The sequence below is a fragment of the Pecten maximus genome, chromosome 15, assembly GCF_902652985.1.
Source record: "Pecten maximus chromosome 15, xPecMax1.1, whole genome shotgun sequence".
Lineage (NCBI taxonomy): Eukaryota > Metazoa > Mollusca > Bivalvia > Pectinida > Pectinidae > Pecten > Pecten maximus.
The window spans coordinates 38589830-38603904 of NC_047029.1; the positions used below are offsets into that span (position 1 = coordinate 38589830).

Genomic DNA, 14075 nt, shown 5'->3' on the forward strand with positions numbered 1-14075 from the left:
ATATACCCACCACTAACAAACCCGTGATATGTAGTCACCTCCCTATACTACATTTTCCCACCTAAAACCCTGGATATCTACAAATCTCCCTATACTTATATATTCACCACAAAAAAACCCGTGATATCAAGACACCTCCCTATACTACATATGCGAACGACAGACCCTTGGTATCTAGTCACCTTTCTACACTACACGTACCCACCACAAACAAAGCCGTGATATCTAGTCGCCTCCCCGATACTACATATACTCACCACAAACAAACCCGTGATATCTAGTCACCTCCCTATACTACATATACCCACCACAAATAAGCCATACTATCTCGTTACCTCCCTATACTACATATTCCAAACACAAACAAACCGTGATATCTAGTCACCTCCCTATACTACATATACCCACAACAAACATACCTGTGATATCTACTAACCTCCCTATACTACATATACCCACCACAACAAACCCGTTATATATAGTCACCTCCCAATACTACATATACCCATCACAAATAAACCATAATATCTAGTCACCTCCCTATACTATATATTCCAAACACAAACAAACCGTGATATCTAGTCACCTCCCTATACCACATATACCCATAACAAACAAACCCATGCTATCTAGTCACCTCCCTATACTACATATACCCACCACAAGCAAACCCGTGATATCTACTAACCTCCCTATACTACATACACCCATAAAAACAAACCGTAATATCTAGTCATCTCCCCTATACTACACAAACCCTCCACAAACCCATTGGTCACCTTTACTCCTTTCGTCAACACTTTTATTCATTATCTTAAACATTCAGAACATTTAAGTAACTTTTCTCAACTTTTTATCTAATATTCCTCGTGGCATTGATGGAACGTTTTCGTTAAATCAAAAGACAAAATATCCTTGATCTGTTAGATAGTAACGACATCAGTTGGATTGTATGCTTGATATACCCAGTGATAGATAAGTTTCACAAAAGATTGGAAAAAGTACTGTCTTTGACTTATATGTACAATAAATGAATAGAGGGTAATGTTATCATTAATCAGGTCATTCTGCACACCTTAGTCAACATATAATTTCATTTAAGTCTTAAGAGTTAAATATGAGTAGATTTATTTGTAAAAAATAAACATAATTGGTAAGATATAACCATGGTAAGCTATGCCTTAACGTAATATTTGTTGATGACGTCACGACAACAGACGAAAGTCCATCTCCACCATAGCACTGGTCTCAGTGCTCCTGGTATCATCGAGTCGAGCATCATAGACACGTATCACAAAACAGGTCCTACCTTGATTATTGTCACATAATGAAGTTTTACAATGGAACATTACAATTTATACAAGGTAACCAGCAGATGTAGCAATGAGTGTATCACAGTTGATTATGACTCACTACTAGTTTACCCAAACAAAGTTCGTAAACTCTGCGAGACAATGCATTGATAATTCTGTATGTACCCAGATAGTTCTTACTTTATATTTTATACGGGTGTCACGTATATGTTCTGCCCTGTATTAAATGAGGATACAGATGAGCGGTATGGAGCATTCATAACTACAGATGAGGAATACGGTACACCGGTGAAAACCGAGGAACGATACATCGGCATCATGCTATATGCGGCCGTTATTGATGGGTTAACCATATAAGGAGTGCCGTAGGAGGTCGATATCACCGGCGAGGCCACAGAATTGTAAGTGATAGAAGGTGATGATAGGATAGGCGATGCAAGAGATTGAGTGTAGCTGATTTGGGAAGACCGCGGGAATTGGACTAAGCTTCTAGGCATTTGGAATTGACCGATTCCGTAGTTGATATTGTCAGGCACAACGGTTCCGTCTCCTGTAACCGTAGCGACAAACCCTCCTCTTTGTCGTAAAGGTGATGACGCAAATGGTAGAGAAGCTCTTCTGATGGGTCCCTGTTGCATAAGATTTGGTTGAGCAGGCACAAGTGGTGAAGCGTTAATGTCAAGAGTACCAATTGTACTTGACGGCGTGGGAAATTGATTCTGGCTGTTAAAGGGAGTTCCAAATGGCCTTCCTGGTGATACAACGGTGTTAACTCCTGACATGATAGCCTGTGAAGCAGCTCCCATAGGTAACTGTATCGGATTCAGCCCTTGCAAATTCAGAGCAGCTTCGGCCTGAGCATGTTCTCCTGCTTGTGCAAGAACGGTTTGTGAAGTTATCCCACCGGTTGTTGAAATTGCTGCTGAGTTGAATTCATTTCGACTCGAAAGCTCTTCGTCTTGTCGCTGTGCAGCTAAATCAGCTTCAGCTTTAGCCTTTGCCTTAGCTGCAGCCTTTGCCTTTTTCTTGGCTTCAATTTTCGCCTTTTTCTTGGCTTCAATTTTCGCCTTCAATTTTCTTAACTTTTCTGCCAGTGCCTTTTTCTTGCTGCTTTCCGATTTTTTCTCACTGACACTACTGGTTTGGCTTGTGCTACTTGTGCTGGTACTAGTTCTAGTGCTTGTGCTAGAACTGCTTCCGGTGCTGCCTCCAGACCTGCTGCCGGAACTGGAAAACGGATTATTGTCACTAGAACCTATTTGACTAAACGAAGAAGAAGTTAAAAGACTATCAGATATCAATTGCTGTCCTGGTTGTGGAATGTTGTCACTTCCGATTATCGAAGTTTGCTGCTGTTGTAGCTGCTGTTGTTGCTGCTGTTGTAGCTGCTGTTGTAGCCGCTGTTGTAGCTGCTGCTGTTGCTGCTGTTGTTGCTGCAGTGCCTGTTCTTTAAGCAACTGTTTAATTACCTCTTGTTCCAGTCTTGAAGCCGCCACCATTTTCTGTCTTTGATCCGCTTGTGCCTGTTGAAGAGCGGCATTGTTTTGTGCCACTTGAAATGCTTTTTGTACTTTATTTCCAGTTCCCATCAACAAATTATCAGAATTCCTGTTAGCTTCGCTTACAGCAGCATCAACAGAACTGCCTCTCAGCATTTGTTTCAATGCTTCAGGCAAATTAGGACCGAAACCTTGCAATGTTCGCGTAATTTCATTTAAATCTCCCGGGTTTTGCACTAAAGTTGATTCTGCTGTATTTGTAGCGACGTGGAAAGCATCGGCAAGTGGATTGTTAGGTTCTCCCGAGGGATCCACAAAAATTTGTGTTCGAGTCGTTTTTGTAACATCTTGGCAATTAACGAACACTGTCAGACAGCTGATTAAGATGAGTACAGACGCCATATCGCTGAGTGTTGAAATTGTACTCCTGAAATAAAAGTGACCAGGTTTAAAACATTTAAATGTACAGATGTATTGGTGCGACAGCGATATAAATAAAGCGATTTAAAAAACAATGGCCCCATGATGCGGAGGAAACTCAATTACCAATCTTATATTCTGTATATATTCTTTTATATTTACTTGGAATGCAATTTGCATCCTGCAAGTACGTTGCTTTACGATTCAAAGTATATTTTCAAAATGAAATCGATTACATTTAGATCAATTTGACTTTCAATATGAACTTACTTCATTTCAGAAATAATGCTGAAATGTAACAAGAATATAAACATATACTCCTTGATAATGGAGAGATATCTAGTATGAAGATAAACATATACTCCTTGATAATGGAGAGATATCTAGTATGAAGATAAACATATACTCCTTGATAATGGAGAGATATCTAGTATGAAGATAAACATATACTCCTTGATAATGAAGAGATATCTAGTATGAAGATAAACATATACTCCTTGATAATGGAGAGATATTTAGTATGAAGATAAACATATACTCCTTGATAATGGAGAGATATCTAGTATGGAGATAAACACATATTCCTTGATAATGGAGAGATATCTAGTATGAAGATAAACACATACTCCTTGATAATGAAGAGATATCTAGTATGAAGATAAACATATACTCCTTGATAATGGAGAGATATTTAGTATGAAGATAAACATATACTCCTTGATAATGGAGAGATATCTAGTATGGAGATAAACACATATTCCTTGATAATGGAGAGATATCTAGTATGAAGATAAACACATACTCCTTGAAAATGGAGAGATATCTAGTATGAAGATAAACATATACTCCTTGATAATGGAGATATATCTGGTATGAAGACAAACACATACTCCTTGATAATGAAGGGAGAAATGGTATAAAGGCAAACACATACTCTTTGAAAATGGAGAGAGTACAAGTATGCTAGTTTTGGTTAAATTTATTTTGTATTATCAACATCAGATTGTACCGTAATGATATTATCTTAAGGGATTGATATTGTTATCTGTTTTAATTTCCTAACATTTATGTCTGCCTGCCTCGGTATACTAGAGGTACACACATGTATATCCACTCATGCGAAGTTATTGTGATATACCCGTATAATACTTGCGGTATAGCCTCACACGTGATGTTATTTTGACATACCAAGTATCATACAAGCATATACGTATTATGCTTTAAGATAGCATTACATGAATGATCGGAATAACGAGTACATCACATTGAGTATTACACAGATAACTTACCTCTCCTGTAGAATAACGTCTACATCACATTGAGTACTACAGATAACTTACCTCTCCTGTTGAATAACGACTACATCAGATTGAGTATTACACAGATAACTTACCTCTCCTGTAGAATAACGACTACATCACATTGAGTACTACAGATAACTTACCTCTCCTGTTGAATAACGACTACATCAGATTGAGTATTACACAGATAACTTACCTCTCCTGTAGAATAACGACTACATCACATTGAGTATTACACAGATAACTTACCTCTCCTGTTGAATAACGACTACATCAGATTGAGTATTACACAGATAACTTACCTCTCCTGTAGAATAACTACATCAGATTGAGTACTACAGATAACTTACCTCTCCTGTAGAATAACTACATCAGATTGAGTATTACACAGATAACTTACCTCTCCTGTAGAATAACGACTACATCAGATTGAGTATTACACAGATAACTTACCTCTCCTGTAGAATAACTACATCAGATTGAGTATTACAGATAACTTACCTCTCCTGTAGAATAACGACTACATCAGATTGAGTATTACAGATAACTTACCACTCCTGTAGAATAACGACTACATCAGATTGAGTACTACAGATAACTTACCTCTCCTGTAGAATAACTACATCAGATTGGGTATTACAGATAACTTACCTCTCCTGTAGAATAACGACTACATCAGATTGAGTATTACACCGATAACTTACCTTTCCTGTAGAATAACGACTACATCAGATTGAGTACTACAGATAACTTACCTCTCCTGTAGAATAACTACATCATATTGAGTACTACACAGATAACTTACCTCTCCTGTAGAATAACGACTACATCAGATTGAGTATTACACAGATAACTTACCTCTCCTGTAGAATAACTACATCAGATTGAGTATTACACAGATAACTTACCTCTCCTGTAGAATAACTACATCAGATTGAGTATTACACAGATAACTTACCTCTCCTGTAGAATAACTACATCAGATTGAGTATTACACAGATAACTTACCTCTCCTGTAGAATAACTACATCAGATTGAGTATTACACAGATAACTTACCTCTCCTGTAGAATAACGACTACCTCAGTTTGAGTACTACACAGATAACTTACCTCTCCTGTAGAATAACGACTACATCAGATTGAGTATTACACAGATAACTTACCTCTCCTGTAGAATAACGACTACATCAGATTGAGTATTACACAGATAACTGACCTCTCCTGTAGAATAACTACATCAGATTGAGTATTACACATAACTTACCTCTCCTGTAGAATAACGACTACATCAGATTGAGTATTACACAGATAACTTACCGCTCCTGTAGAATAACTACATCAGATTGAGTATTACACAGATAACTTACCTCTCCTGTAGAATAACTACATCAGATTGAGTATTACAGATAACTTACCTCTCCTGTAGAATAACTACATCAGATTGAGTACTACAGATAACTTACCTCTCCTGTAGAATAACGACTACATCAGATTGAGTATTACACAGATAACTTACCTCTCCTGTAGAATAACGACTACATCAGACTGAGTATTACAGATAACTTACCTCTCCTGTAGAATAACGACTACATCAGATTGAGTATTACACAGATAACTTACCTCTCCTGTAGAATAACGACTACCTCAGTTTGAGTATTACACAGATAACTTAACTCTCCTGTAGAATAACGACTACATCAGATTGAGTATTACAGATAACTTACCTCTCCTGTAGAATAACGACTACATCAGATTGAGTATTACACAGATAACTTACCTCTCCTGTAGAATAACGACTACATCAGATTGAGTACTACAGATACCTTGTCTCTCCTGTAGAATAACTACATCAGATTGAGTATTACAGATAACTTACCTCTCCTGTAGAATAACTACATCAGATTGAGTATTACAGATAACTTACCTCTCCTGTAGAATAACTACATCAGATTGAGTACTACAGATAACTTACCTCTCCTGTAGAATAACGACTACATCAGATTGAGTATTACACAGATAACTTACCTCTCCTGTAGAATAACGACTACATCAGACTGAGTATTACAGATAACTTACCTCTCCTGTAGAATAACGACTACATCAGATTGAGTATTACACAGATAACTTACCTCTCCTGTAGAATAACAACTACCTCAGTTTGAGTATTACACAGATAACTTAACTCTCCTGTAGAATAACGACTACATCAGATTGAGTATTACACAGATAACTTACCTCTCCTGTAGAATAATGACTACATCAGATTGAGTACTACAGATACCTTGTCTCTCCTGTAGAATAACTACATCAGATTGAGTATTACAGATAACTTACCTCTCCTGTAGAATAACTACATCAGATTGAGTATTACAGATAACTTACCTCTCCTGTAGAATAACGACTACATCAGATTGAGTATTACACAGATAACTTACCTCTCCTGTAGAATAACTACATCAGATTGAGTATTACACAGATAACTTACCTCTCCTGTAGAATAACTACATCAGATTGAGTATTACACAGATAACTTACCTCTCCTGAATAACGACTACATAAGATTGAGTACTACAGATAACTTATCTCTCCTGAATAACGACTACATCAAATTGGGTAATACACAGATAACTTACCTCTCTTGTGGAATCGTAACTTTCCCAAACAAGCAAAGCAGAGAGGAGTGAATGAAATTGAGCAGCAAAAACTATTTAAAGCAGCTCACACCATCAATTATCAGTTTTCCGTATCTTTCTAAAGGTTAAGAATTAAGCGACGTTTCACAGTAGTTTATGTACTGAACTTCTTTGTCACTTTCCGGCACATTTGCGCGATATGTTTGATGAATGGTTTTTAAGACTGATAACAACGACCGCGTAATGACGTCACGCACGACTCCACAAAGGGGATCTTCACTTGGTCTACTTTGATATAAAATGTATTCGTATGCTCCACAGTATGTCAGAACAAATTAACATATGTTAGAATTAAACGTAAATGGTATTGTTTTGATCCATGTTGTTCACACCTCAGATACACTATATCATCAGGTTTTGATCAAATAAGAAAACAAAGCCCTGTACAAAAGTCCTCTATAGAGGAACTGTAGATATCACACACCTGAAATAATGATGTTGAGGAGGCACATTGGTGTTTACTGTTAATGCGAATCGTCTGACATTATATCGGCTAAATAATTAATATGGTTTCTTCCTGTTTATAATTCATACAAATAAATATAATAAACGTTACTTATCACCGTATCATTGACGACAGGTAAAGGATGGTTTATCCGTACATTAGATTACCTAGTTTGTGACAGTAACCAGGTGTGTGCTGGGAGCCGGTCACGTGCGGGATTGACGGGACTGACCAGGTACTCGCGATCGGGGAGGTGAACTTTACAGTGGATGCATTTCTCACTTAACTATCATTTACAGCGCGCGCTGAATACGCGGGCTGCTATTGTCATTACAGAACGAGTTCACTTAGTTACATATCGATCTGTATTGGGAGGATTGTACTTTTCTTTGACAGCAGACGGACATACATTATGTATAACTAAAACAACACAAAACAAAAAAACAGAGGATACCGACATAATAACGTAATTATAAATCAAAATCGACAAAACGAGAGCAAAATATCAACATTAACTTTGGGTTGGTATGAAGACACCTCAAAAGGTACAAGGAGAAAGGATAATAAGATCAGTGGTTACTAGGGAGAAGAGTAACGCCATATACATCTAGGTTAAAAAGTCACATTCTCAAAATGAGAGCTAGGGTGTTGACAACGAACTACTAGGCGCTAGATGTTGTTATTTTAACTGGAATAACACAGACAGGCCTATTGGATTGTTCAGTAAACGTTTTCCTGCAGAAAAAAAACCTTTCATATATAACACCACTTTTGTCGAGTAGCAGACAATGTAGCTATCTTAGCTTTAGTATCAAGAAAGAAAGAGCTTTGTTGAGTGAGGGAAAGTGTGTGTTAGATTTGCCCTCACAGTTATACCAATAAATATGTTACAAACATCCTCACTGTTATATCAATAAATATGTTACAAACATCCTCAGCGTTATACCATTAAATATGTTTCAAACACCCTCACTATTATACCAATAATTATGTTACCAATATCCTCACCTTTATATCAATAAATATGTTACAAACATCCTCACCTTTATATCAATAAATATGTTACAAACATCCTCACTATTACACCAATAAATATGTTACAAACACCCTCACTATTACACCAATAAATATGTTACAAACACAATCACCGTTATATAAAAAAATATGTTACAAACATCCTCACTATTATACCAATAAATGTGTTACAAACACCCTCACCTTTATACCAATAAATATATAAGAAACACCCTCACTATTATACCAATAAATATGTTAAAAACACCCTCACCTTTATACCAATAAATATATAACAAACATCCTTACTATTATACCAATAAATATGTTACAAACATCCTCACTATTATACCAATAAATATGTTACAAACATCCTCACCGTTATACCAATAAATATGTTACACAAACCCTCATCTTTATATCAATAAATATGTTACAAACACTCTCACCTTTATACCAATAAATATGTTATAAACATCCTCACTATTATACCAATAAATATGTTACAAACATCCTCACTATTATACCAATAAATATGTTACAAACATCCTCACTATTATACCAATAAATATGTTACAAACATCCTCACCGTTATACCAATAAATATGTTACAAACATCCTCACTATTATACCAATTAATATGTTACAAACACCCTCACCTTTATACCAATAAATATGTTACAAACACCCTCACTATTATACCAATAAATATGTTACAAACACCCTCACCTTTATGCCAATAAATATGTTACAAACATCCGCACTGTTATACCAATAAGTATGTTACACAAACCCTCACTATTATACCAATAAATATGTTACAAACACCCTCACCGTTATACCAATAAATATGTTACAATCACTCTCACCGTTATACCAATAAATATCAATTTGATGAAAACTAGATTTCTCATAACACTTCGTTCTACAATAGGTATGGAGTTCTAAACACCCTGGGTGTTTTACTATTTTTATCATAAGCAAAATAGTTGTTTTACCAATATACTTGTTATAAAATCCTCGCTGTTATACCAATATACTTGTTATAAACACCCCATTATTACATCAGTATTGAGGTGACTATTAAATACTATTAGATACTGGTAGATGAAGAAATCGAAATAAGGTCAAGGTTCGCTAACAATTAAGCTTATTTATGGCAAAGCAAGTTAGTGTATATGTAATGGAGTAGTTAAAACATATAAGATGTTAGAAATTTTACTAAAGACAAAAAAAAAGTAAAAGAAAGAAATAATTTAAATAGACGTTTAGCCACTAGCAAAGAATGTGCTGGATAATGAATATAAAAATATATCTTAAAGCTGTTTGGTTCATTCAAGGCACGTCAGTGATGTTGAAACATGCGGAAATTACAAAGGATATACCACTCATTAATTATGTAAACGGCATTGCTGTTTTAAAATAATAATAAGCAATGTTACACAAATGTAACACGTAGAATCAGATCAGTGATGTAAAAACTGTGAGAGTGACGTATTGAGCTCAGGTTAGTCCGTACAATTAGTCACTAAAGCGTGTCTTCATCAATAGTAAGAGTCAAGGTTCATTGAAGAAAAGTACTCAGATTCAAATATCGGCTAGCAGGTCGCTGTGGAACGTTCACGCGAGGCTTACCACATGGTAGAGTTCGCTTAGTACTTACTCCCACGTAAAACACATGCATTTGTTATAAAAAATAGAAGAATACATACAATAACATCCATTAATTCATTCATTAATTGATATATCAAACCAAAAAATGAATAAACAGATACAATAAATAAATACATGAATAAATAATTAAATGTAAAGAGGGTGTTCGCATTGCTTTATAATATATTACTCAGTAAAATTACAAATAAATAACAATAAACGGACTATGTGGCTACACGTGTGTTCATGTTAATAACAATAAACGGACTATGTGGCTACACGTGTGTTCATGTTAATAACAATAAACGGACTATGTGGCTACACGTGTGTTCATGTTAATAACAATAAACGGACTATGTGGCTACACGTGTGTTCATGTTAATAACAATAAACGGACTATGTGGCTACACGTGTGTTCATGTTAATAACAATAAACGGACTATGTGGCTACACGTGTGTTCATGTTAATAACAATAAACGGACTATGTGGCTACACGTGTGTTCATGTTAATAACAATAAACGGACTATGTGGCTACACGTGTGTTCATGTTAATAACAATAAACGGACTATGTGGCTACACGTGTGTTCATGTTAATAACAATAAACGGACTATGTGGCTACACGTGTGTTCATGTTAATAACAATAAACGGACTATGTGGCTACACGTGTGTTCATGTTAATAACAATAAACGGACTATGTGGCTACACGTGTGTTCATGTTAATGTCAAGTTCTGACAACAACACTAGAAACTATAGTAGAAATACAGTCAGGTAATCTTCACTGCACCAGTTAGTTCAGGAGAAATACAGTCAGGCAATCTTCACTGCACCAGTTAGTTCAGGAGAAATACAGTCAGGTAATCTTCACTGCACCAGTTAGTTCAGGAGAAATATAGTCAGGCAATCTTCACTGCACCAGTTAGCTCAGGAGAAATACAGTCAGGCAATCTTCACTGCACTAGTTAGCTCAGGAGAAATACAGTCAGGCAATCTTCACTGCACCAGTTAGTTCAGGAGAAATACAGTCAGGTAATCTTTACTGCACCAGTTAGTTCAGGAGAAATACAGTCAGGCAATCTTCACTGCACCAGTTAGCTCAGGAGAAATACAGTCAGGCAATCTTCACTGCACCAGTTAGCTCAGGAGAAATACAGTCAGGTAATCTTTACTGCACCAGTTAGTTCAGGAGAAATACAGTCAGGCAATCTTCACTGCACCAGTTAGCTCAGGAGAAATGCAGCCAAGGAATCTTTACTGCACGAGTAGCGTCAGCAGATATACGGCCAGGAAATCAATACTGCAACAGTAACGTCAGCAGATACATCAACAGATACACGGCCAGGTAATCAATAGTGCAACAGTTACATCAATAGATATACGGCCAGGTAATCAATACTGCAACAGTTACATCAACAGATATACGGCCAGGTAATCAATAGTGCAACAGTTACATCAACAGATATACGACCAGGTAATCAATACTGCAACAGTTACATCAACAGATATACGACCAGGTAATCAATACTGCAACAGTTACATCAACAGATATACGGCCAGGCAATCAATACTGCAACAGTTACATCAACAGATATACGGCCAGGTAATCAATACTGCAACAGTTACATCAACAGATATACGGCCAGGTAATCAATACTGCAACAGTTACATCAACAGATATACGGCCAGGTAATCAATACTGCAACAGTTACATCAACAGATATACGGCCAGGTAATCAATACTGCAACAGTTACATCAACAGATATACGGCCCAGGTAATCAATACTGCAACAGTTACATCAACAGATATACGGCCAGGTAATCAATACTGCAACAGTTACATCAACAGATATACGGCCAGGTAATCAATACTGCAACAGTTACATCAACAGATATACGGCCAGGTAATCAATACTGCAACAGTTACATCAACAGATATACGGCAGGTAATCAATACTGCAACAGTTACATCAACAGATATACGGCAGGTAATCAATACTGCAACAGTTACATCAACAGATATACGGCCAGGTAATCAATACTGCAACAGTTACATCAACAGATATACGGCCAGGTAATCAATACTGCAACAGTTACATCAACAGATATACGGCCAGGTAGTCAATACTGCAACAGTTACATCAACAGATATACCGCCAGGTAGTCAATACTGCAACAGTTACATCAACAGATATACCGCCAGGTAGTCAATATTGCAACAGTTACATCAACAGATATACCGCCAGGTAATCAATACTGCAACAGTTACATCAACAGATATACGGCCAGGTAGTCAATACTGCAACAGTTACATCAACAGATATACGGCCTGGTAATCAATACTGCAACAGTTACATCAACAGATATACGGCCAGGTAATCAATACTGCAACAGTTACATCAACAGATATACGGCCAGGTAATCAATACTGCAACAGTTACATCAACAGATATACCGCCAGGTAATCAATACTGCAACAGTTACATCAACAGATATACGACCAGGTAATCAATACTGCAACAGGTACATCAACAGATATACGGCCAGGTAATCAATACTGCAACAGGTACATCAACAGATATACGGCCAGGTAATCAATACTGCAACAGGTACATCAACAGATATACGGCCAGGTAATCTGTACTGCACTGATAGCCTAGCAGATATACGTTAATTATATCGAGGTTTGTTGTAGCATGACTGTTAACCCTTAAATGATTGACACATTGGTCATTTGTTTGACCGTTAATGTCGTCGGGACATGTCCTAATTTGTTGTAAGGAGAGCTAAATAAAGCTTCGCTAATTCATCATATAGACATATATATCTCACGGTTGATCTACTGTATAACTATGTTTATTGTTGGTTTGATTAAATGACCATAGTAATGAACTACTAATGGATACCTGACTCCTCAGTATGCTTTCTATTCGGGGACTTGAGACGTATGTATAACCAATATAGACAAAGACATCGCACTATATAAATAGTCACCTCCCTACACTAAATATACCCACAGCAAACTCTTTGTATCTAGTCACATCTCTATACCACGTATACCCACCACAAACGTTCGATATCTAGTCAGCCACCTCCCTACACTAAATATACCCACCACAAACTCTTTGTATCTAGTCACATCTCTGTACCCAAATACCTACCACAAACAAACCTTCGATATCTGAATACCTTCCTATACCACGTATACCCACCACAAACAAACCTTCGATATCTAGTCACCTCCTTATACTACAGATACCCACCACAAACAAACCCGTGATATCTAGTCACCTCCCTACACTACATATACCCACCACAAACAAACCAGTGATATCTAGTCACCTCCCTACACTACATATACCCACCAGACAAACCCGCGATATCTAGTCACCACCCTACACTACAGATACCCACCACCACAAACCCGTGATATCTAGTCAACTCCCTACACTACATATACCCACCACAAACCTGTGATATCTAGTCACCTCCCTACACTACATATACCCACCACAAACCCGTGATATCTAGTCACCTCCCTACACTACATATACCCACCAGACAAACCCGCGATATCTAGTCACCACCCTACACTACAGATACCCACCACAAACAAACTCGTGATATCTAGTCACCTCCTTATACTACATATACTCACCACAAACCCGTGATATCTAGTCACCTCCCTATATTACATATACCCACCACAAACAAACCCGTGATATCTAGTCACC

General features: G+C 37.0%; 1 protein-coding gene across 1 annotated transcript; it reads right to left on the reverse strand.

The window, feature by feature from the left end:
* Positions 1 to 1110: 1110 nt before the first annotated feature.
* On the reverse strand, positions 1111 to 7278 carry LOC117344321 (serine-rich adhesin for platelets-like). Its single transcript, XM_033907043.1, has 2 exons — positions 7168 to 7278; positions 1111 to 3239 (listed from the first exon to the last, which is right to left on the reverse strand). Exon 2 carries the CDS (start codon positions 3212 to 3214, stop codon positions 1502 to 1504), a length of 1713 nt encoding a protein of 570 aa, XP_033762934.1. The 5' UTR covers positions 3215 to 3239; positions 7168 to 7278; the 3' UTR covers positions 1111 to 1501.
* Between the last annotated feature and the right edge of the window lie 6797 nt (positions 7279 to 14075).